Source organism: Zosterops lateralis (genome assembly GCF_965231275.1).
Source record: "Zosterops lateralis genome assembly, chromosome: 1".
In the NCBI taxonomy this organism is placed as follows: domain Eukaryota; kingdom Metazoa; phylum Chordata; class Aves; order Passeriformes; family Zosteropidae; genus Zosterops; species Zosterops lateralis.
In genome coordinates this window covers 14,419,608-14,445,974 of record NC_139762.1, presented here as the reverse complement: position 1 = coordinate 14,445,974, position 26,367 = coordinate 14,419,608, and the positions used below count along the sequence as shown (strand labels likewise).

The following is a 26,367-nucleotide window of genomic DNA, read 5'->3' as shown; positions in this document are numbered from 1 at the left end:
GAAAACAATTGCATGTCTGTTTTAAGTTTCCTTATTTTCTATCCAATCATGACTTTATCATTTGGATTCATTCATGAATGCTAGAGCCACGTTTTAATTTCTGTCAGTCAGTGCTGTGAATTTCCAGGTCTTTCTTAACAGCCTGCTTTGTGGTGAGTGCTTTCTGTAGCTTTATGAATAATTCAGGGGAAAAGAACAAAGCTAGGATTATAGCAATATGGAAAAGGAAAAAAAAAAAAAAGGCAGGTTTACTGGAAAAGGAATTCTTTGGGCTGCAGTTTCAGTGAGCTGTTCCAGTGATGGAGCACGTTAATGACAGTGGTAAGCAAGTGAGGTCATTGTGATGTCAGTGCTCTTGCTTGTAATCCTGCACATGCTTGGTAGTTTGGAACAGTTCATGCTGAGCTCTGGTAGAGGAACAGCAGAATCGTGTGTGCAGAAGTTGATCATGGCTGTAACAGGAGATGAAACAGGTAAAAATTTTGTTAGCCTTTGACACGGTATTTTTTTATGTCTATGCAGTGTTTAGTTAGTATTTCTGACATTTTCTTTTGAACCTGTTGCTGTAATTCTTTCATCTCTCTAAAAGTCATACAAATAGCTTCTAACTCTGTCTGCTTACTGTAGGATTCCAGGGCAATTTTAACAGTTTTGTTTGGGGAAAAAAAAAACCAAAAAATCACTGTTAGTGCATGAGTTCTTGCACAGATTGATTCAGTAACTGTTCTTCATTACTTGATGCAGGATTTTGATGAAAACAATCCACCACTCTACTTCTGCATTTTTCTTTATTGTGGTGATAATCATATATGTTACGGTGTTTATAATTGCTTTTTGTTTTGTAAAAATGAAAACTGTCTTTTTTATTGAGTAATACACGCGACAAATTTGATAGCCATGGGCTTAAGCCCGGCTGTATAGAAATTGTTTCAGCAGTGCAAATCAACCCTATGCTTCCATTATTTAAAAAAACACTGAATGGAAACAAATTTGAGGGCAATAATTGAAGTATTGTAATGCCTGCTTGTTTTCTCCTCCGCTGTTAAAATGGTCTGTTCCTCAGCTAATTGAGTTCAAAAGGCTGACGTCATTGGATTTCCTGGAATCGTGTTGCAGTAGGGAACTGGAAAAGTTAAACTCCAAACAAGATACACATTGACGTCAGCTCCAAGTCATGCTGCGAATTTAGTCAGTTCCTTTCTGCCTCGTCAATTGCCTCCGGCAGCTCGGTAACATTAACTACTTCCCTGCCGGCTCCTACGTGCTGCTGCTCAGTGCTGCCGCACGTTGTCTCATTAATCAAAGATAAGTATCTTCTCCAGGTCGATGTTTTTAATGCTCAAAGGGATAATGAGTCATGCCTTGTGTAGCCAGTTTAGTGGTGAAGTTAAAAACCCTTTGATAATCAAGTCCCACCATTATGACTCACAGAGGAGGAGAATAGGCATCTGAATACATCGGGCATTTTTTCTCCCGGGTAGTTATTGAAAGAACTCGAGTGCAGGGATGCTCTCTAGTGTTCAGCAAGTTACTTTTTCCATGAGATGGTTGCTTCTTAAATTTATTTTTTTTTAAATGCACTTTGGGTTTTTTTCACTAGTTGTCTTTTGATTTTCTTAATTTTCTTTTTGTAACTCTCAACTAAAAGCTCCTGGTTTTCAATGGCTTTTTATTCCCTTGCATTTTAAGGAGAAAAGAAACCCAACAAGACAACTTGGGGCAATGTGTTAGGGAAATGCACCAACTCCAGGTTTGTTGCTTTGTTGTCTCAGTTCTACTTCTGGTACTGTAGGAATTACATTAAACCTTTTTGAAGTGTCCTTAGAAACAGCCACAGAAGTTTGTCAGTCTGGATGAAATGTGTGTGACATTTGTCTCAGATGGTGAGATGAAAGGTGTGCTTCACTGCAATATAGATACATAACTAGGCTTAAACTCACTTTGAAAAAAATTAAGTTTATTCCACTCTGTTTAAAGCCTGTTTCATCTTTCCAAAGGTCTTTTTCTGGGGAAATCAGTTACACTGTAATTTCTTGGGATTATATACAAAACATTTTTCAGTCTTTGAGATTTTTTTTTTTTTTGCAATGATATATCATAAAACATAGATTATTACACAGCTAAAAGATACTTTGTGAATGCTACACTGTGCTTGTTTCCTTTTTCTAAACAGTGGTGTCTGGATTTGCAAGGTCTGTATCACCAGAATAGTTACAGATCTGTGTTTCTGTGCTGGCAGGTTTTTAAGTGAGACAACTGTCAGGCAGAGACTGCCACTACTGGGACCTGCTCAGACTTACCTAACAATACTTACCAGTGGTGTTTGCTGATCCCAGCTGAGATAGGGACTTGCTTTTGTTAAGTCTTGCTGGAGGTACATGATCACACTGAGTCCTCTGCACAAAAGCTGCAGTAAGTCCTGTTTGCTGCCATCTGAGTATAAATCAGGCACAGACAACAAAGCAGTTGGTCTTGCCAGGCTGAGGTGATCTGGGTTGTGGAGCTTTCCCCATGACTTGATCTACAAAATGGTTTGCTTGGATTTCTAATTCATTGTAGCTAAGACAAACTAAGATAACATTTCTTTAATACCTAGTGATGAGATAGAAAAAGGTAGTTCTTACCAGAGTCTATAATGTAATACATACAGACCAGAGTCTGTATGTAATGTGGCAGCATAAAGAGGAACCCGAAGAGTTGCTAAAATTCCATGTTTATAATTAGTGAGCTGAGGTATCATTCCATTGATGTGACTGGGATTGCTAAGAAATGTAGAGAACTTAAAGGGTTAAGCAATTCCCCTGTAGATGTACAAGATGACCAAGCCCTGTGTTCATGGCAGCTGCCTGTCAGTGCTCACGGGGCTCTTCTGGGCTGATTTCTCCCTCCCTCCCTCCCACATCCCCGGGGGATTATCCAGGTCAGTTCACTGGTCCAGTTCATCTTGTAATTCCACAAACACTTTTACCCACAGGACTGAGTGGGGGAGGTGCATGGGGTTTAAGCTGATAATGATTTCAGGATATGGCTGTGGAATTGTAGTCTAAAGACAACTTGATTCTATTGTTTTGTTTTGAATTAGTGAAGCACTTGTGTTAATACAGTAAAAATAATAGTATATTTTTATTAAGTTTAATTTCCCCCCTCCCCCCCCCCATAGTTAACTGATGTTTTTAAAGTGCTTAACTTGTCAGCTTCCCCAAGATGTTTTTGTCTGCATTTTATTTTTCCAAGTTGTCCTAGTGTCATCTGGGATAATGTCAATTTTCTCCCTATTAGCTGGTACAGTGCTGTGTTTTAGTTTTAGGATGAGAGGGATGTTGATAGCACACTCCTGGTTTGGTTGTTGCTCAGCAGTGCTTGCACTAAGTCAAGGACTTTCCAGCTTCTCATAATCTGCCAGTGAGTAGGCTGGGAGGGCACACAAAGCTGTGAGGGAGCACAGCCAGAACAGCTGACCCCAGAGAGCCAGAGGGATATTCCATACCATAAAGCATCATGCTCAGCATATAAACTGTAGGGAAAGCTGGCCTGGGGCCTGCTGCTCAGACACAGGCTGGGCACCAGTTGGTGAGTGGTGAGCAATTGCTTTTAACTTGCATCAATTCTTTTTCTTGGCTTTATTTCTTTTTCTTTTTGTTATTTTCCTTTGCATTACATTTATTATTTTATTTTATTTACATCAAACTGCTCCCATCTCAGCCTGTGAGTTTTCTTACGTCATCCTACATTGTGAGCTGTGTGGGTGGAGTGAACAAGTGACTGTGCAGTGCCTAGTTGCAGGCTGGGGTGAAACTGTGAGACATATTTTTCCATTATTTGAATAATGCTTTAAAGAATTAAAGTATAAACTAAGTGTAACATAATAGCTTCTGAAACATTAGCTATATACAGTTGCTTTAATGAAGAAATTTGAAGTTCTATTCTATCATAATATAAAATATTTATGGAAAGGAATAGGTAAATACTTGCTTAGAATGTAAAGAAGAATATATTTTTTGTTTGCTTTTGTTTCCTGTTAGACAAGACACAAGTACTTAGGACTTCCCCAGTGTTCTTAAGTTGAGGTACATCAAGTAGGGACAAGTACATCTGAAACAAAGAAATGACGTGAGACTGTCAGAAAGGTGTTGGTTTCAAGTCACGTCAGATCAGCATTTAGCTTGGGGAGGGCACAAAACTGCTAAGCTCAGGAGCTGAATCTGAACTTTTGCCCTCTGATATAGTGTGCAGCTACACCCCTTCCTGTGCAACTGCCACTGCCTCCTGTTGCTTGCTAATGCTGCAGCATCCTATGTGTGGTCCTCTTGCCCAGGGAACAAATCCTGTACAACCTGAGCACTTGTCTGTTCCTTTTCATTGTAGCAACAGCAGCTCTCATTTGTTATCCAAGGGTTGCCAAACTGCTCTTGTAAGAGGAGGATAGGCTGTAAACTGGTACGGTTGCTATCACAAGGAAGAAGGAGAAAGTTGTCTTCTGAAGCAAATTGAGTCCTGTACAGGGAGAGCAGGGTAGCATATATACCTCAGTGACTGCAACAGCAGGACCCTCTTTTTTGTGGGATTGTGCAAACAGGAAGTAAGTGTCACGGCTCAAACTGTTTCTCAAACTGCTTTCCCCATGTTGTCTGAAGAGAGCCATGTGGAAGCTTTCAGTCTGGCTGGCTAGTGGGGCCACATGCTAGAGCAGTTCAGATACTTTACAATGTGGAAATAAATCCTATTAAGAAAAAAAAAATATAGTTGTGTCATTACAGCCCTGTGAAATAATTTATGTATCTGGGATCCTGAATAAATCATTGTCAGAAATCTGTTATTTTCAAATATACCTCTTTTTTTGGCCATACATTTTAAAATATGTTTCTTTTATATAGCTGCCACTGGAGACATGCCAGCATACCAGATTCGAACTCCCACTACTACCTTACCTCAGGGAGTGGTTATGGCAGCCTCGCCAGGGACTTTGCACAGCCCTCAGCAGATGGCAGAAGAGGCAACACGCAAGAGAGAGCTGAGACTTTTGAAAAATAGGTAAGACTATGTAATAATTCATAGTCAGTGTTGCAAACCACTCCCCCTCCCCCACAAACATTATAATGAAGTTTTCCTCCTAAGGTCATGAGCACTGCCTGTAATTGATGAAGGGAAGGCAGGAAATTCTTTGTCAGTCATCCCATGTCCTTCTAGCATAAGTATTGCTCATTAACTCTGGAAGATTAGAGTTGACCTTATACCCATAGATTTTTAATTTGAGAATACTAGGTGATTGAGAAATCAATATCAGATAATTTTTGTGATGATCTAGAGTTATACTTTTTTGTTGAATTTTATTTCCTGTCCTCTCCCACTATTGACAGTATAATGACCTGTAGGAGCTTTTTCCTTTTAAAATATCCCAGCAAAGAATTGGTTAGGAAAATAGCTGAGGATCTCATTAGCAGCTGTCCATTAATAACACTGTGAAGAGGACTTATTCAAAGATGGAATGATAATTATAGACTTTCCTAAATACTTGGCTGCTGGGATGAGATACTTTGCAGTGCCCCTGTCATTTTGTAAGGCATATTGTATGAAGTTGCTGCATATTTTTTAATTAGTTGTCATGGACTTGACTGATTGTTGTAAATGTCAGTCTTTCTCTGTGCATTCTTCTTGCTATTCTTAGGGGAGCCTGTCTTTTTTAAATGTGTAGCCACCTCTGTTATTGGCAGATTAATAGTAGAAATAGTCTGCTCTGCAGATCTCTAACACAGTGCTTAACCACTTGTCTTATGATTGAATTAATGGTATTGCTTTGCTCTCATGCCTGTCCTTTATTTTAAATTACTTATGAGGATCACTGCATTGCTGTGCCTCCTTTTTGTTTCTTCTCTCTTACATTTTAAAACTAGTGTCTATGCTATAGCTCATAACTTGCAGGAATGTTAGGCTCTCACAATTTGATAGTTTATCATCTTCCAAGGGGGTAAAGGAGGACTCCCAGTACTTCTAAGATTTCCTCTGGAACTGAATGCTTGTTTAGTCACATGCTTCTGAACACACTAGCCAAAGCGTTTAGCTCCAATATAAGAGACTTTTGAGCAGAACTACAAGAATGGCTTCAGGCTATCATTTGCCAAAAACCACAGACTCATGTGGCTGAAATGTGCTCAGGCAGCCAGTTCTGAAATGCTGATAAATTGTATTTGTTTGGACTTAAATTGTACTGTACCTTGTTACAACATGCTGTAAGTTTTTATGTTCATGTAAGCTTGGTGTCTAGTTTTTTTATCTGAAAAGAGTAGTGTTATGTTTGTGTTTTCTGAAAGTATATTCTCTGGGTTTGGTTTTAAGATTTTAATGGCAGAAGACAATTCACACAAAGCAGAGTGTGACTGGAAGAAGAAATGCTGCTTTCCATCCTAATCTTTAGTACAATCCAAGTCAATACATTATCATTTACTCCCTGTTTTTCTCAGTTCTTCTCTGTATTGGTTCCATCTTTGTATTTGGTGATGCTGGATGTGTTTCAAGTCCTAGATGTTTTGGATTATATTTTAACTATGTTACTGCTTTTGGTTGTTATCCAATGTTCTGTTTGTGCAATCCAGCAGTTGGTGGTGGTGGTTTTTGTTATTGTGGAACCACAGGGATTGCAGGTAATTGCATTTATCCAGTCTTTGCCATATTGTGGCTGTTCCTGTAGTCATTTGCCTTGTATTGGTTCCAGGGAAGCTGCCAGAGAATGTCGCAGAAAGAAGAAAGAATATGTCAAATGTCTTGAAAATCGTGTGGCTGTGCTTGAAAACCAAAACAAGACTCTCATTGAGGAACTCAAGGCCCTCAAAGATCTTTATTGTCATAAAGCAGAATAACTGTCTTTCATTTGGACCTCCTTTATTATGAACTTTAATCAAGGCATGAGAGGAAGCAATTCTACAGATTGCCATATGAACTTGAGAAAGAGACACTTGAGGCCCTTGTGGAACCCAGTTTTGCTTAGTGTTTTCAGACTGATTTGGGAGACATTCCAAAATTTGGAATTCTGTCATAGTCTCCATACTCTGCTGAGCTTTCTAATGGCATGCAAATGGCTTTTTTGTTTGCACTTTTTACTTCTGCTTTTTGCAGGGAAGCTGCTAAAGAATGTCGACGTCGGAAGAAAGAATACATAAAATGTCTGGAGAGTCGTGTTGCAGTGCTAGAAGTTCAGAACAAGAAACTTATACAGGAGCTTGAAACCCTAAAAGACATTTGCTCTTCCAAAACAGATTAGTAAAAATATTTATTATACTGTGAACTAAGATATGTCCAGTTGCTTTGTAAGACAATATATAGCCAACATGACTTATGGCTTTCTCTTTGTGTCATTTATAGTATATTCCAACTCCTAACATTCCTGAATGCTTTCCTGCTTTTTGTAAATTCCTAGCTCTAATTTCAGGTTTTTCATGCACCATCCTTCTGTCTCCCAAGGAGCCAAATGTTAAAAAATATAACGAAGTAAAAAAGCGCATAATTTCTAAGAGCTGTTTCTTTGCCATATATTTACATACTACTTTTTACATGTTATTGAGTGTCCTGCACATTCAAAATATTTTGCAATTGTTTTAGATGAATCATAAAGATAATGAATTCAGTAATACAAGAAAATCAAACAACCCAAGGTATCTCAGGAAAGAGTTTATTAAAGAATGTTATGATTATATGTATGTACTAGCATACTAGTCTACAGATTATTTTATGGCATATTTTTATATTAGTTGCTTTGTGGAAAAAAGTATTGTATTGCTGTCACTGAGTGCCATGGTTAAAGATAGTTTTTAATAGAACCATGTTGTTTAACCTGTGTAGTGTCTGATTTCCTTTAAAAACCTGGTTGAGATGCTTTAAAATCCATGAGCATCTGAAAGAAGACAAAGGGGAAAAAAGCACACCTAAGCTCATGACATGCTAAGTATATTGTAAATACCTGTAAGAAGTTTGCTGTTATATGGCTGCTATTTACTTAAATTTTCTGTAATCTGCAGAATATTTGATTAATGGGAGGTCTATATATCAAAATTTAAATGTTCATCCTGAATACTTCACATTTTAGATCCTGTACACCTGTGGATAGTTCCCTCTAGTGAAGATTGATGGTGCAGTTCTTTTCACAATTTCAGCAAACTGCTGAGTGGTGGTCAAGGTGTCCTAAAGAAAGAAGCTTTCCAGTGAATAGTAACTGCTGATTCACGGGGTTCTGGAGTAGCCTGCAGATAAGAGGTGAAGTTTTTTAAAATAAACCCATGTTTTAAACCAGATTACAGCTCTCATAAATTGAGTATATGCCAGCTTTCCATTGTGCTTTGAGAAAAACTGGTGCATATGCAGAGTTGCTTCTGGGTACGTTTTAAATTCAGGAGTGATCTAATTGTTTGGCCACTACAGTCTATGAGCAGAGTATTTGGGAGCTTTGCTGGAACTAATAGCACCATTGCCTTACTGATGTGGTAGGAAGAAAGGCCTGGTTCCTACTTAATTGGCTTTACTGTGGGGTGTGTGCGAGTGTGTGGAAGGGGAGGAGGGATGGAATCATAGTGAAGTCATTGCAACTTCCTAATTTAATTAAAACTCAATTTGCATTTAACCCTCTTCACTCTTACCCTGTTGGAGTGGGCTGGTTTATGTATATGTTTTTTCCTTTTTTCTTTAATTACTTGAAATACACAGGATAATTTTCTCAAATATTTTGAAAATCCCACTAGGTACCTAAGTGAGGCCATTTGTAAGAAGAAGTATTGTATTCTCTTTCAATTCTAGCACCCACACAATTGATTTAAGGAAGTAACAAGATGCCTCTGGCCTCTAAGGCTCTGCTGCAGATTTGGAACAAAAGTAAATAAACTATGAAATACCTTATTCATTGTGAAAATACATCTGAAGTGCTAAGGGCAGCTGAAGCCAAAGGTTCTGTTCAGGTTGGACAGGATGAGTGCAATCTCGCTGGTCCATGTTCCAGCCTCTGTAGTGCAACAAGTAAGTTGTTTGTTGTGGCTTTGTCACTAAAGCTTGTTTTCTGTTACAGGTAGGCATTTCTCCTGACTCGCAAGGGATTTGGAAACTTAAATAGAGAGAAACCTGTGTGCGCTTGTGGTAGATATGTCTCCAGTAAAGAGACCCCTTTATCTTCTAAATAGTATCTGGTACTAACTGCAGTTAGAAATTTGATAGGAGGAATCCTTGTCTATTCCACATCTGTGTAGTTTTTACTCATTTCTTTACTGGTAGAATCATAGAATGGTTTGGGTTGGAAGGAACCTGAAAGATCATCCAGTTCCAAACCCCTGTGCCATGGGTAGGGATGCCACTCACCACTAAATCATGTTGCTTAGAGCTCCATCCAACCTGGCCTTGAACACTTCCAGAGATGGGGCAACCACATCTTCACTGAGCAGCCTGTTCAATGCTAGCCTCTGAGTAAAGAATTCATTCCTAATACCTAATGTGAATCTCTCCTCTTTTCTTTATAACCATTTCCCCTGGTTCTGTCATTGTCTACCTGTGTAAGTTCCTTCTTTCCTGTAAGCCTTCTGTAAGTACTGAAAGGCTCAGTTAGGTCTTCTGGAGCTTTCTTTTCTCCAGGATGAAAAAGCCCAGCCATCTCAGGCTGTTTTCATAGGAGAGGTGTTCATGCCCTGTGACTATGTTTGTGGCTCTCCACCAAACCTGCTTTAACAGGTCCATGGCTTTCCTGTGCTGGGGCCCCCAGAGCTGGATGCAGCACTGCAGGTAGGGTCCCACCAGCACAGAGGGGCAGAATCCTCTCCCTCACCTGCTGCCCACCCTGCTTTGGATGCAGCCCAGGATGCTCTTGGCCTTCGGGGCAGCAGGCACGCACTGAAGCAGAATGATGGATGTGGTGCAGGAAAAAGGCCTTTTCAATACAGTAGTATTCTTTATATAGAAAATCAGGTGAATCTGAATTGGTTTATTACAAGAGAATTTGAGCACTGCCCAAGCTTTGATTTGGCAGAGCCAGGATTTTTGGTTTTTCATTATCAGGAAAAAAGGCCAAAATAATTGTGGTTTTTTCCTTCCTGTTAAAAAACTGCATTTCTATGGTATGAAGCTCCTTTCTTGCTGAAACCACACAGCTGCAAATTTCTTTAAGATAGACAGCTAGAGGATCAGCCTTTGAGGAAAAGTGTGCGCAGGCCTGCATGGATTTTTAAATTTATTTTTCAAAATAGTTTTCCATGTAGCTCAGGTAAAATAGTCTCTTGTAAAATATCTTCAGCTTCCTAGAGTTGTGGGCGATGAGGAATGCAATAGTCAGCTTCCTCTTAAGGTACAGCTTTGAGTCATAGCTGTTTCCTTCTTAAGCAGATGTGCAAAGAGAAATCTCTATAGACTATCCAGACAGATCTCTCTTGACTCTCTAAAACAGCCTCAGCTGCTTTGGCCAGTGAAGAAAGGGATTAAAATGAGTATATTATATGAGTAGATGTGGATTTAGTTTCTTTGGGAAGAGTTTTTGATTGTTATTCCCCTAGATTCTGCTGTTTGCAGGAATAATGGCATATTTTTATTATTTTTTGCTGCACTGATACAGTCCTGAGCAGCGCAAGTTGTCTCCTGCTTGGTTTTCCCTCTGTTCTTGTCACACGTAATTGCTGATCTGTACTGGTACCCTGCAGACATCAGTGTAATAGCTAAATTCAGCCTGATCTTTTTTTCTGAATTAAGTATCACTTCAAAAAAACATAAGGGGTCTGCTCAGCTTTGGGTTTGGATTGACTCATTTTCCCCACAGTTTTTTTCTGTTTCATCCCCTTGGTGTTTAGTGTGTGGGTGTGTACATGGCAAGACTTGTGAATGCTGAGCTGTTAAGCAGCTGACAGAAGTAACTGTCTTTTGGTCGTCAGACTTTCTGTAGAAAATATTGTCATGTGGAGAGGAGAGTCTAGTTTTTTTGGAGGTTTTTTTTAAGACCCCATGAGGCCCTTCTGGATGAGAATGACAGTGATCTCATTATTCCAGCAAAAGTGTTCTAGTATTTGCTTGATATAATAACTGAGGAAAATAATTTAAGTAAATTCTAGAGAAATTTGATAGTCTCTCGTGCCAACTGGAAATGGCACATAGCAAAAATCAGTTTATTCTTCCGTGTCTAATGAATCTTTAGTCTATTTTCTCAGGTTTCTGTTTTTTTCTTAATTCTCACTTAGAATTTCCTTCTTGCAGCAGGCTTATTCAATACAGTATGAAGCAGAAGCTGTGTATATGCACAAAGTCTGAGAGAGAGAGAGAGTAGTGTGTGAGCTGAGTACTGCATGTAGACTAAGGAAAAAAGTAACTTCATTGTATTCTGTGTGACTTGAATGGAAAAAACAGTGAAGGAAGTGTCTTTGTTATGGTAACTGCTGAGCTTTTTCCTCTCCTTTAATAGCCTTTGTCAGTGGAATTGGGCGTGATTAATACATCTTGTGAATGGAATTATGGCTATAAAAATGTCACAATTTAGAAATCTGGTTATCTAGCCAAGTCTTTGTTTTGTGGCTTCAAAAGTACAATTTCCAAACAACCTTGAATGAGGCTCTTAATGTTCTCACTTTTTTGATTTTCCCCTCTGCCCCTTCCCAATGTGGTTGTACTCACACCAGGTAAAAGCTGCTGCAGAATTGTTCAACAAGCTCAGTCTGGACCAAGGGAGTTGTTTTTTCTAAAATAGTTGTCTTAAAGATTTTTTTCCCCCTAAGTGAAGTATTTATCACATTTCTAGCTTTCATTAATTTTTACAGAAGTGAGAGAACTGCAAACATATTTTTAAGTTTAATGCATACTGAGGTGTTTTGCTTGATGAAGTTGATTCTGAAGAACTAGATTCTCCAAGATCCTGGTTGTGTGAACTAAAAGCTTTCTGAGGTTTGTCAGTTGGCATAAACACACACAAAAAAAAGCTAAAATCTTTGACAGCCCTGCATTTTTACCTGTGATGTTGTCAGTTACATCAAAGATCCAGATATGGGCCTGGAGCTGCAGCTTTCCTGACAAGTGAGCAGCCCAAATCTGTTGAGATCTTCAAAGCAGAAATTGTTCTTTTTCTCTCATTTGAGGCCTGATCTAAATAGCTTTTCTGAAGTGTGTCTATTGGAAATGGTCCTAACATGAAATACAGCCACAGAAAAACAGGAGGAGTCAGGATAGATTGAACAAAGTGTTTGAAAGCAGTGCTGTTATAAAGTATAACACAAGCAGGTATGTTAAGTTTTCATGTGGGACTGTTTGTTTTTTAATTTCTGTCTTTTTTGTGCAAGAACCCCATTGGTGTATGTAGGGATCAGAGCTCTGCAGTGTTGAGCACAGGATGAAAAGTATTCACATTTCAAAATCAGTTCCACTTTCTTTTGTTGTATCTTGTGAAAATTGTTACCAACAGCTTCCTCCCTCATGCTATCAGACACGTTCCATACACATTCTTTGTTCTTTTTCATTGATGATTTTAATTTTCCTGAAATACTAATATTGTTCACTGTGAAATGACAGTTGCTCATGTTTGTATCACATTTCTTCTAATTTGTTTTGAACCTGATCATCGACATCAGTTAAAGTTCATAGATCTGTCAAGATCTCTCAAAAGTTCATGAAAATAGGTAGTTAGCAATGAAGGCATGGACTGATTACAGGAGAAGTTGGAATGTTAAGTTTTTTTAGATTCAAGAAAACTTACTGAGAATTCTCTCCTATTAGATTCCAGAGAATTAATTCACTGATTGCCCGTGAACCATAGAAAGTGAAGTTTGTTGCTGATGACTATTTGTATTTTTTCGAGAATGTTTAAATGTCTATAGATTATACCATATTTGTTTAAAAGGACAATTTGTTTATAGACAAAATGTATTTTATTAAAAAGTTTGAATACCTTGCAGACCTAAGCTGTTGGGTCTGACATTGTTGTGTCTCTTCAACGAGCCAGTGGTAGTTGAGTAAAGGACAGTGCAATGTATCCTGATAAAGTACTTGCTGGATGATCCCCCAAATTGACACAGTTAATGACACACACTTTTTTTTCTTTTTCCCCTATTTCAGCTAGGCAAATAAATTTAAAATAGACTGGTTTTGAAAGACACTATTTGCAAGAAAAGATGCCCACTGTCTATACTGTTACATTGTAGTAGCTCTGAGTAGAATCTGGTATATTCAGTCTTAAATTTGAAGTGCTGGTAATTTCTGACCTTCTGGGTAAAGTTCAAAGCAATAAAGCCACGATTTTTTTCCAGCTGTTTTAGAGTGACACCTTGTGGAGTATAAATGTCTGCACTTTATTTTCAAACTGATAAAGCAGCCAAAGGATGTTCCAGAAGTAGGGAATTTCTTGTATCCTGTGGGGGAGATATAGAGGGTGGGGTGTTCTGTGGCTATTGAGGACGTAAACTCGTTTTTCCTTAATTTTGATTTATTTAAAAAAATAATAAATTTTATTTAAGTGCTGTTACAAATACTGCTATTGAAGCACAGTAGTTATTAGTTCTAGGTCACAGAAATTAAATACAATAAAAAAACCTAAGTGTCTTTTGAGGTGTAATGATGTGAAGGGAAAAGGAAATAATGTGGTTTTAATCCTGGCAGATGGAAATACCATTCTGGAAATGGAAGGGGGAAGTAAAAAGGGGAAATGCAGAACATAGGAAAAGATAAAGGCCAGTCATGAATGATATCATTCTTCAGGCTAGATATTTTTCTAATAAATTTTGTAGTTCTGCCTTATAGCCATGACTATATAGCATTCTGTCCCCCATAGATGTGTCTGCAAGTGACCATGTGGATAGTTCATATGTGTGTTTTTCCACAGAACCTGTGAAGTGGGTGAATTGAGCACCTAAACAGATTTTTTTTTTTAACTCTTTCAAGAGAATTAGCCAAATTCTCATGACATGAGATGTCATGTCAAGATCCAGAATAACAGATGCATTTGCATATGGTAAGTTTATAGGCCAGTTCTGTGAAAAATGAAAATATATGTCATTTGGGAATTGTTATTAAGAGATTAAATATTTATATTTAATATAATGACAATTTATACCAGTTACTAATGCCATGCAAATTTTTTTCCCAGTCCAAAATATTAACTTGGTCACAGTTAAATTTGTGTTGTAACAGAGACAGTCTGAAGAGGGTCAGTATCCACTTTCGCTGTAGTGTATGACTGCAAAGCTTATAAAACTGATTTGCTGACCCAGCTGTTTTCAGTGTAGCTGTTTTGACCAGTGTTAGATCTGGTTGTGTATCTCTTCCCCAGACTAGAGCATTCCTGAGGTGACAAACATTATGCCCAAACAACATCTAATATTAACTCTTGCTGTTTAAATAGATCACTTGTTTCACAAAGTTCTTCTGTCTCCAATTCACACACCCCGACACCACCTCACTTTCAAGAATTAAGGAAATAAATGTTACATTTCTTTAGCCAGTATTTTAGCCCTGGAAATCCTTAGGTCTTCTGTTTGGTCTCCCACTTTGCCATTAGATCCCTAAGGATCAGAAAGGAATTGGTCTCATAACCCAGCTGTGTGCTTTTACCAACAGCAGGGGTCTCACTGTGCAACTTGGAAAGCAATGAGCGCAGAACAGAAACAACTTGTGCAAATGTGCACAGCAGCATCTGCAGGCCTCAGGTTAAGAGCCACCTCTAGAGACACAGAGACACATTTCTACCAGATCTCCTTTGTAAATGACTGACAACAGAACCTCTGCTTTCTACTGCTTATTTGCCCAAAACCACATATAAGAGAACTTGCTCAAGTTACTAATATTTCTGGAAGTATCACTTTCATCGGCTCCTTTTAGTTTGTTTTTCAAAGGTTTTTTTCTCTGAGCAATGACTCTCTTAGCAGAGCATAGTTGCCTCTAGATAACAAAGTTCAAGTTTGATTTTTTCTCTAGCAAGATGGTCAGCTTCCATCTGTGGCAAGAGAACTTGTTTTCCTTTTTAATGCACATGTAATACTAAGGGAACAGCTATAGAAACGTCCAAGAGCTTTTTCAAGTGTACCAAATTAAAATAAAGGCATATCCTCAAAGAGTCATCCCATCAGTCTGAGGATGGAGTTATTTGCCCTTGCTGAAGTCCCTTTTCTTTCACTAAACAGACAGGACAGAGAGGAGCTGACTTTTTCAATTAAAGTTAATCAAGATACACCCAACCCCAATATTATAAATTCCTGGTGCTTCCCAACACAGATCAACTTTTATCCTGAAGAAAAAGTCCTAAGAGGAACTGCTGTGGTAAGGAAGGGGGGATAGTATTATCAGAATAGTGGTGTACGAACAACAGACCCTGACCAGCATGGTAGCTGAAGACTTCCCAGGAAAGGTGAGACTGAATGTTCTTTGGCAGATGAGGATTTGGATACATCCTACACGTCTGGGACAGTGATCTTGACTCTGTGCTTTAGAAGATGCGTCAAAAACATCCCAGGAATAGATTATGTCACTTTTAAGGGTAGTAATAGTTTGGTTGGCTTCATATGTCAAGCTTGATCTGAAAGTATGAAGTAGGTTTTGCAAGTTTGAAGCTAATTGAAAACCCTAATGGTATCAGGTTGCCTTGGGTGTAAGCAGCAGCTCTGTGAGCACTGAAAGAATTGTAGCTGTTAACAGGAGCAGAACTGTGGCTATGTCAGGAGCTCTTAAGACTGAGATACCCAAGTTCATTCACACCCGGTTTTAAACAGCAAAACCTTCACTTCAGATCTGGCCTTGTTGCAGTATGCTTAGTTAAATACGTTCTCATTAATATTTCTGCTTTGGTGAATGTGGATAAAATTAAGCTTGAAGTACAGAGATATCCATGACCATTAAATACTAGATAATGATTATTTTGTTTCACTTAACTCATATCAGCTACTATATTTTAACTTACTTAGCATTACATAAGAAACTATTTCTGAGTAGCTCCTAAGTTTTTGAATGTGTTCTAGAAATACTTTTTGGATATTTACAAAGCTGAATAGTTGCATAAGAATACAAGAAGGGCTTAGCTAATGTGTGACCAGTCAGCTCGTCATTTGGAATTCAACATACACAATCTCAGGAGGATATTATAAAGTGTTATGGAGCTATTTTCTTAAAATTTGTTGGATTTTTGTCAATAGTTAATTTTCAGCATTGTTATGTAAATGGGAATTCACTGTTACCTGTGAAACAGTCTCAGAATAAAAACCCAAAATTCTTCACAAGATTTATTTTTTCTTTTCCTTTATTAGGGAGGAAGGTTTGAATTTCAACATTGTACAGATTGTATTGCAATGAAGTTCCCTGACCCAAATTTCTAGTCTAACCTAGATAGTTATTGAGTTTATGTGGGTTCCTGATGTCAACTTCAAAAGTTATGTTATTCAGATGAACAACATAAATTAATAATCAATGCATATCTGAACATTTTTGAAGATATTTTTGTCGTCATTTGCAGTACCATGTGCCAATGATGCTGACAGCTTTAGGACATGTATGATTAGTTCTCTTTGCAGAGAGAAACCTATTTGTTGTCCTGTATCTATGCTTTCAGTCTTACCAGTACCTCACAAAAAATCCTGATTTACAGAGCTGTTACAGATGTTGCTTCTCCAGTTCTCTACACCTGACCCATTTAATCCCATCTGGAAACCAGTGGTTGCCTTAAGCTCTTGCAGTTTCTCTGCATCTCACCGTTCTCTTTATGTAAATTGGTTTGCATTAGGAGGTAGGATAGCAAAGGCTTTTAATTTAAATTCAACAAATCAGCATGTTGAAATAAGACTGTTAAAATAGTTATCCCTAAAATTGTGTGGGTTTTTTGGTCCATACAGTTAAATTGCATACATAATAGGGTTGCAACACATATGTGCAGTAACTATAGACTTCAGGATACTCAGATCAATGGTGAAAATAACAGTCGTATAAAGAGTTGCAAAACTGAGATCCTTATTTGTCAAAAAGATGGAGATGTAATTCCTTTCTCAGAAAATCCCACAGATACTGAGTTAGTCTCTTCTGGCAACCCATCAGCACCTCAGTACTTTATTATATAAAGCAAATTGATTAGTGAGGAAGGTATTTGCCTCCTGCTATAGCTGGCTAAAAATACTTGGTTTGCAATGGAGTAATGTTTCATCTCTTTTCTTATAGTAAAAGAAAACCCTAAACTCAAATCAGACATAAAACATCAGTGAAGGCTTCTTTCTTGACAGCCCAGTAGTGTGAAACCCCAGAAGGATTAGAACAACATTAAAGTTCCCTGTGATATGTTCCATTGGTCTCTTCTGATCTGAAAAGACCAGTGGGTGTGATGAAAATGCCACCTGTTTATGGCTTTTCATAAAATAAACTTTGGAAAGTATAAAATGAGGTGAGCAGGGTACCCTTTTGTTGGAAACTGTTCTGATACCACAAATGCCATTTAACTTACATCAATGATGCCCATAACACAAGAAGAGAAGGTGGTTAGAGTGCCTGCTCTGATACGGTAATTCCTATACTTCCCATGATATGTGATGAAGGAACAGGACTAAGGAATTAAAATGCATTTCAAAAGAAGAGAATGAGCAGAATAGAATCTCTCGCGTGCATTTCTCTGTGCAATGTATATTAAATGCTTGGAGCTTAGAGTAAATGTGTGTTCGATAATGTTTACTTAATGGCATAATACATCTCTTATGGTGATGTTTGCTTCTGTACTTCAGAATCTCAAATCTTTGAACCTGTAACCTAATTCCTATTTCTACTATAGCCAGTAAGGAATAAGGATAAGGAATAAGGTCTAAATACTTCACCAGTAGTAAAGTCCTGATATTTCAGTCTGTTGCCTAAGCTTCCTGCCCAATGCTTGGGGATGATAGTCTTGCAAAGGAAATTCTGTAAATCACATTGGAGTTCTGCTGAGTTGGGTGGTTAGTGAAGAGAGTACAGCTTTATTGTGCAGATATTTGAGCTGAAAACAGCATTAGTCCCAGATGTTGTGAATCGATACAATCTGAAAAAATGGAATCCCAGTTGTGCAACATTCCTCTGTTCCAGGCCTCATTAGAGAATTGCATTTTGTGTTTATTCAGGCCTAGTGTTTGAATCCACTTGTTCTACAGTCAGATAAGGTTTGTACCACTGCAGTCTGAAGGTTTGTATTCTATTTGTCATTTGTAAAAAGTACATTTTTACTTTGTAGGAGCGACTTAATCTTGCTTTCTTTGACTTTGTGCTGTTTTGGCTGGGGTAGAGTTAATTTTCTTTACAGTAACTGGTATGTGGCTGTGCCTCAGACTTGTGCTGAGAGCAGTGCTGATAACACAGATGTTTCAGCTATTGCTGAGCAGTGCTGATACAGCATTGAGGCCTCTTCTGCTTCTTGTGAGCAGGCTGGGGTGGCACAAGAAGCTGACCCCAGCTGACTGAAGGCATATCCACATGCTGATACCATGACTCCACAGAGTGCCATTCTCTGCATATAAAGCTGGGGGAAGAAGGAAGGGGTAGATGTTCAGAGCAGTGGTGTTTGTCTTTCCAAGTCACTATCATGGAGCCATGCTGTCCTGGGAATGGCTGAAAAGCTACCTCCCCATGGGAAGTCATGAATGAATTCCTTGTCTTGCTTTGATTGCATGCACAGCTTTGGCTTTACTTGTTAAACTGTATTTATCTCAATTTATCTCAAAACCCATGAGGTTTTTTTTTACTTTTACTCTTCCAATTTGTCCTGTATCCCAGCATGAGGAGAGTGAGGCTGCACGGAGCTGAGCTGCCGGTTGGGCTTAAACTGTGACAGACTTGTTAGCTAAGTACAGGAATGAGACAAGGTTCACTTTAAATGTGTATTCCCCAGAGAGCTGCCCTAAAAACAGGATGAAGACTGGAGGTGGTGGACTCCTGTGCATATGAAAGGATTGGGATATGCCTGAGTGGGCATTTCTGTCCCAGGGCTGTTGGCAAACCTGTGCTTTATGCAGATTCCAAGTTCTGCAGCAGAAGCCTGACAATGAGGTGGGAATTGTTTATTAATATACCTATAGGGATATTAAGTTACATTTATAGACATTCTGAAATTACACTTGCAGATGGACAATTTTTTTCTTGAGTAAACAGGATACAATAATCAAGACAGCCACTATTCATCACTGTGGGTAAGAGAAGCTTCAAAGATATAAATGATGCCCAAATGCATAAAATAGAGATACTAAAAAGGGCCTGTGTCCCTCCTTTGAAAATGAAAGAAGTCCCTGGAATGCCTTGACAGAGAAAAGAAAGTAGGATTTACCAGATACAAAGGGCAAGAAAAAGCAAGAATACTTAGTATACAGAGCTGTGAATATACAATGTTGTAAACTTTTCAGGAAATGTGAAAAGTCAATGTACTTAGAGATGACAGGCTGATGACATGGACAATGCATTAGTCCAATACGAACATATCTGGGTCTAGAAATCGTGGACACAGTCTGAAAAACATTGACCTCTGCCCATAAAAAGATTTCCAGGCCAAGTCCCAGATGTATACAGCAAAAGGTGAAAGAAATATTTCTAAATAAAGAAATAGAAAGTAAATAGAAGTATTAATGAGATGTGTGGAGCAATACACAAGTAACTTTATCTCAAAAATGCTCAGAACTAAAACTGACCAGTCTTAACCTAAACTTCAAGAAATGAATATCATTTTTCTCTTATTTCAGGTAGAATTCAGTAAACTTTGAGACAGCTGCAAGGAAGCTAAAATTTAATTCTTCCAGGCTGTGCTTGTTCTCCAAATGTGTTAAAATTAGTTTTCTAGGACTCACGTGCCAGTGATTCACATACAAATAATACTGTATAATCTCAAAGGTGTTAGGAAGAACTGAGAGAACCTTGCATTTGTAGGCCCCTCCTCAAAGGGTAAATCACCTCAAATTTATTATAATTAGTTGTATCCTGATGTAACATACTTCTGTTGGTTTTGTGAAGGTAACAGCCAGATAAAATCCTTCTCAGTCTTCTCTATTAGCTCCTCTTATGTTCAAGTAGATTGCTAGAAGTCAAGATTAGCATGACATCACAACTTTGGAAGTAGAATCAAGTAGCTTAGAGTTTTCATATGTCTAGCTAATAGTAAGTAGGAGTGGGTGAGTGATTGTGCAATAGCTGTTAATATTTTCTTCTTGAGAAGCAGCATGAAAAGAGATTAAGTTTCACTTGGATATATAGCCTCTCCTTTCCATGAACATTTTTATTTTGTCAAGAAATATAAAACTCCTCCTTTGACAGAACATTACAGTTTGAATTTTCCTTTGGCACAGCAGAAAACTTTGCATCTTTTACTTAAAAATATATTTCAAGTATTGCACAGCAGAGATCCAGCAACTATGCTTGTGAAGTGAGGTAATTCAAAATTATTATTTCCAGCATGATAGGTAAGAGTAACAGATTAATAAAAATCCAGTGCTGGTTTCAGCATGTGTATTACATATTTCTGATTCTTGGTCTGCGCTCAGCAGTGCTGTCTGATGTTCCAGATTCTTGAAGTGGAAGCAAATGATATAACCCAAACAAAGAGAACGGCACAGTGGAAGATTTCAGATAAACTGCTGAAGCTACAGTTGTCTGGCACTAGTCAAATTCACATGATTAAAAATCCTCTCCTGCTTTTATTTCAGCATCTTAGAAAAAACACTGAAATGCCCTGCAAAAGCAACTGGCAGTATAGGAGTAGTGATAGGGAGGATTCATGAGAATACATTTGCTCTCGGAGATGATTCCCAAATTTAGGCTGCTGTCTCAGTCACTTAAGCCCCTTGAGTGAGACCATGACCCAGAAAAACAATCCTATCTTTCCCTAGCCACGTATTTCCACTGCTTCTCCTGAGCCAGTAATAATGTTAGCACAATTACATGGTAAGGTGGGTTAGAGACTAGCTGAAAACTTTGCCTGATTTAGCTTCAGGCAGAACAGGCTGATAGAGCTTCCTGAATGGCCATACAAATAATAATGTGGGCAGGGGGGAACAGACATGATCCTGCATGTGGGAGATCAGGACAGCTGGTTTTATAACAGTGAACACGTGATTCAGAGTGTCAGTTTATCTTGTGTTTTTGAGGAGGTGAATGTAAAAACTGGGAAACTATCATCAGGGGCAGCAAAAGTTCCCAACCCATGTGCATAGAGAAGGAATTGCAGACAAGGATTTTTTTTTTCCCTCTGGTTATGTGCTTGGTCCCAGGGAAAGGGGGACAGTTTTGTGTCTTTCAGTGTTGACCATTTTGAAATACTTTGTGTAGCATTAGTAGGGTCTGGAAGAAGTTCTGCATATTGGATGCATCTGTGGTGAACTGAGATTTTCAGTGGTGCAAGTGAAAATTAGGCTGTTGGATCTTGTTTACTTTCACTGGAAAGGAGGCCTTTACCTCCAAAGCTCAGAGTAGCAAGAGTCCCTTCTGAAATGATCCTTCATTCAAATGTTGCAGTCATTGGGCCAGAGTGATTTGATTCTCCTTGGGACAGACTCTACTATGCAGTTTTTAGTGATGCTCTATTCTGCAGGGGGGCCCTGACACATTTACTGATTTGATGGCACCTGCAAAATTGTACATTGAGTTTAAGCACATCTAAAAGGACATATTGAAGAGTGAGCACTTGCAGTGAGACAGTTAACTCAGTGGTTGTATTTCTGCTTCTCCCAGTGGTTGCCCTGGAAAGTTTTGTTCTGCAAAACTGGTTTAGGTTTTGTTTTGTTTGGCACTTTTAAAAACTCTTATCAATGGGATTGTACATGATTAAGAGTATAGATCAAACTCGAAGAGTCTGTGAGCCCTAATACTAGAGATGAATGATAGAAAATTTATTTTGCATTACATGATGTATAATTTTTTCTCCTTTTGTTTTCTATACTGTGGCCAGCAGCCTTACTTATCCTGAACCTAAACACTTGGCCAACACATATTTCATTAGAGATATTAGCCATTACCAAGACACATATTTTAGCTATGTAAGCAATCCCTTACCAGCTGTGAATTCTTAAGATAACTCAGTCTGAACAACTGGGAAAATTATGAAACCAATTAACAGACTCAGACAAAATACTGTATTATCCTTCATATTAAACAGTGAGATGTATCTTTGGCAACTTTATTTTGGACAAAGACAATTAAGGTTGAGGTTAGAGACTCTGTAAGCTTGAATACCTAATTAGAGTCCAAAGATTGCATTTCACTGGTCTCCAGTCTTTAAAGGAAAACATCTGACCTGAGCTGCCTAAGCACTCCAGAGAAGGAAGTTTGCTTTGTAATCTTGTACCAAATTTTATAATTCATGTAAGGTACTGAGTATTAGAAATTATTTTAACTTAGAGATCACAGAAGCAAACAAGTATTTTTTGATGTCTTTTTGCCATTTATTGGAGAGGTCTTGCTGCAATTGTAGAACTTTTACTACAAAATTTGACAAAAATGGGCATATGCCTATAGTCAGGCTGTCCTGTGTTACACAAGATATTTTCTGGTTTTCAAAATGAATTTGAGGCTGCCTGTCTTTTCTGTTTGGAACCAAGCTTACCTAGAAGGGCTAGAATTTATAGTCATATCTTGTTATATGCTTTTATGTATTCTTTAGACCTTAGTTGTCAAATTATGTGACAGTTCAAAGTTCCTGGAATGAAAAAATCTGGTGTCTCTAAATCGTTTCTAGTTAAGTAGCTGTGAAGTAAAGGGACACATCACTGAATTAATCAGTTTTATAGAAGTGTCATATGCATGAGCACAACAGAAGTATGCTGTAATAAACCTGGTGGTGCAGTGAGCTGGACCTAAGAAAATACCTGTTTGAATACATGCATTTTGTTTCCTGAAGTGCTCCCTAAGGGGCATTTTTTGAGTGGCAGCAGAGGACACTCAGGTGAAGTGTTAACTCTGAAGAGTTCCAGCAGTGAAGGGTAGCATTAACTTTGAATGAAAAACAGCAAGCTAGTTCCTTACTTGAAATAAAAATGTCTTCATTAATTATATTCTCTTTAATTTGAAGTAAAATTTAAATTGACTAGATTCTTCCCAATGTTAATCAGCAGTTTCCTACAGGAATGTGCTGAGTTCCCTGTTTAACCAGACATTGCCAGATGCAACTGCAGGTCACAGGGCCTGCTGGCTGATCAGCTGCTGAAATTCCAGAGCTGCTGCAAGGACTGCAGAACATTGAAAATTTATAATAATTTCCTCATCAAGAGTTTAAAAAGTATGGCTCATTTTGCCTCTTGATTATTTAGAATACTTGCACAATAGTATAATTGTATTTTTATTAGTTGCACTTGGTATTATTTTCATGTTTGCTAGGACACTTTATTCTTTATTTCACCATAAAGTACTGCTTCTTTAGCTGCTTTAATTCTTGTCACTTTTAACTGTGTGAAATGGATTCCCAGACAGCCAACAGGAAGTGTTTTTAGGTCAGCAGCTAATTTTCCCAGGCCCATTTTGCAGACTCTTGTGATTTGTACCAACTCTATTTATAGAGGAAAGATGACTTTTTTAACCTATGAACTTGCTATCCTCATGTTGGCATTTTTTCTATCAACTGATGTATTTGCTTGTTGAGTGATGGTGACAGCAAAGTTAATAAGCTACATAAGTGGCAAAATGTATTACAACAGACAAGAATTTGATAATTTAATGATGGTCCAGACACTGCCTGCATCCTGCTGTGTTGGTGTGCATGTCAGAAGCACCATGGGAGGACAGCACATCTGTGATTACAGAGTAATCTCTCCTTTTATTTACTTGGTGCCCTTTCCTGTAACACATGAACAACTTGCTGGTTTAAAGATTTTAGTTTAAAAAAAACCTCTTTCATATAGTGAGATTCTATGAGTCCCATTCACTGAAAGGGATATGAGATATGGGGGTTAAGTGGTTTTCAAAAGTCTTGCACAGTCTGCAATGGAGCAGAAAAATGAATTTGGGTTCCTTGACTGCAGGCAAATCTCTGTGTGGTTATTCTCAAAAATAAAACAATCATTAGTCTTGTCTCTGTGGTTTTGTAGTTTAAAATGTGGTAACAAAAAACCATAAGTTTCACTTGATTAAAGGATAAAACGTTCTTCTTCCCCCCCATTCCCCCAAGTAACAGAAACTTAATCTAAGGATCATGCCAGGTTTTGCTGTATTTGAGGGGAAATTTTTAAATGTTCACATGGAAGCCTCAATTTTAGTTCCATAGGCTTACTTATGTCCTGGATACTTTTTCACTGAGAGGGAAAGAACTCTGGAATATAAAGAGGTAATTAATGTTTTTATTTCTTTTATTGATTTTTTAGCCTTTCAACTCAAAGGATATTGATATCAACGACCACTGACAGTGGACAGAATTCACAAGAAAAGCTTTTGCCTGTTTTCATGTGTAGTTTTCAATGTGGCATTGCTTTTCAAAGGAAAACATTCTGCCTAATCCCATATAGGATCTGAGGAAGTGGAACAAAATCTATAAGAAGTACACACTCAAAATTACATATCTGTTGATCATTTGTTAAGTACATTAATTAATTTTTGGTTCTTTACCTCTAAGATCTGTATTTCACTTTTGTGTATTTTCCAGACATACACATGGGGGTTTTGTCTGGAGAAGCAGGATTTTTGGCCTCTCTACAGTTCCAAATGAGTTCCTACAGGTATTCATGATTGTAGTACCCTGCTAAAAATCAAAAAGGATCATGCCTTTTCTATTGAAAACTTGGATGCTTCAATTTAATTTTCATACTGAGAAAATTTTCTCACCTTTTAATTTCAGCTCTTGATTTGAAAATTAACTGAGGAAAGTCTATTTTCACTCAAAATAGATGTTAATACATAGAGGAACTTACCTTGAGAATGTGCTTCACAGGAATAATTCTTGAGAGGCATCTGTACAGCTCACCATATTTAACTTGATTCCCAGTCTCTGAAACCTTTAACTTTTCTTCAGATCTAGCCTTCAAACAACCCCCTTTTTTTATTCTACTTTTAAAGGATGGTCTTCTGGGGAGCTGTAAGATAAAACAAGAAACTTCCCTCATATTCTTCTTCATATAGAGAGCTCAGCTTGAGCAAATGTATGTATAGACACATGATCTTCTTGTGAGCTGTGTTTCAAAAGACTTCAATCACTTGCATATTACCCTATATTAGTGCATATTAAGGACTTGTAAGCTCATACTACACATAAATGTTTTTAACTGTGAGCTGCCACGACTGATACTCAAAATTACTAGGTATTGATGTAGGGGATGTTATTTTCTTGAGATGAATTTGAGAGAAGATAGTTTTGTATGAACATGCCATCCCAAATTACTGGGCCTGGTTCAGTTGTCATTCTTAGTGGAAATTAGGCACAGTTTCACTTGAAACTAAAGAAGTTATATTTGCCTTGACTTGCATGAAATAAGAAGAGACTAACACATACCCCTTCAAAGAATGGGATCTTTCACAGGCAGGACAGACCAAAACACAGTAGGTTCTTATTCATACTCCATATAGACTCTCTAGCTAGCAAAGTGCTTTGTGGCAGCACTGCCTGGTTTTACACATTTTGTTTTGTTTAGTTAGGCTTTTCTCTACAAGGGGTTTTATTGTTCAAGAGAGGGCACTCCCACCCTTGCTCACAGTCATCGAGTCATACCATGGAGTAATTACTGCTCTTTACATGCCAAGATCTCAGACCAAGAAAAGGCAGCCAATCCTGATACAGGAAGACACACACTGGCACAAAAAAACTAACTAGGGAGACAATGAAGATGGGAAAACACAGAGTGAGCCTGTATGGGATTGTGCTCTGTCTGCCTGTGACAGTAGCATCAGGGGCAATGTTGTTTTTCCCCAGTAGCTTTCCAATATAGTTACTCCATTCACTGATGAATTGAGAGTATGTGAAACTGTGCCAGAGCTAATCAAATCAAATTCCACCCAGCTGGTTAAATCCAATTGCCTGTGCCTTCTCCACAATGCAAGGGCATCCATGGTACACTCTGCTGAACTGCCTCCTCCCTCCCAAAGCTCACTGCAGATCTGTGCAGTGTGGGTGATCTTTCCTCACAAGCACAATGCGTGGGCTTCTGGCTGCTTCTGAGTGCACATCTTATCTCATTCAATCCCTGAAGAAACAATAAAAACAAAAAGAACAGTTACATATATATGTATATATATAAATATTCTAGCACAGTTGTTCTTCACGTGTTTCCCCTAAAACAATGAAAATCTTTCCTTACTTGTGGGAAACTGCCTCTTTCTGCAGTGATTTCGAGCTGGTGAGAAACATGGCACTAATAAAAAAGATTGTAATAAAAGATAATATGCACTTACGTGAGCTGTGTATGTTCTGGGAAGTAATCCAACACTTGCTCTCTGGTGTATCACCTTCCTTCTTGAAGCAACTGTATCCTCTGTATAGTAAAT

At 38.2% G+C, this 26,367-nt stretch overlaps 1 protein-coding gene across 8 annotated transcripts in view; it reads left to right on the top strand.

Moving 5' to 3' along the window:
* Window positions 1-7,824, top strand: part of CREM (cAMP responsive element modulator) — a 35,684-nt gene extending 27,860 nt beyond the window's left edge. For 4 of the 8 annotated variants that reach the window (XM_083856264.1, XM_083856265.1, XM_083856262.1 and 1 more), the window contains 2 exons: window positions 4,875-5,031; window positions 6,710-7,326. In XM_083856264.1, coding sequence (XP_083712390.1) covers window positions 4,875-5,031; window positions 6,710-6,854 — 302 coding nt within the window. In that variant the 3' untranslated portion in view covers window positions 6,855-7,326. Of the gene's footprint in view, window positions 1-341; window positions 474-1,377; window positions 1,751-4,874; window positions 5,032-6,709 lie in introns of those variants that run through there. The other 4 variants (XM_083856268.1, XM_083856267.1, XM_083856269.1 and 1 more) reach the window with 4 other exon arrangements.
* Window positions 7,825-26,367: the final 18,543 nt, after the last annotated feature.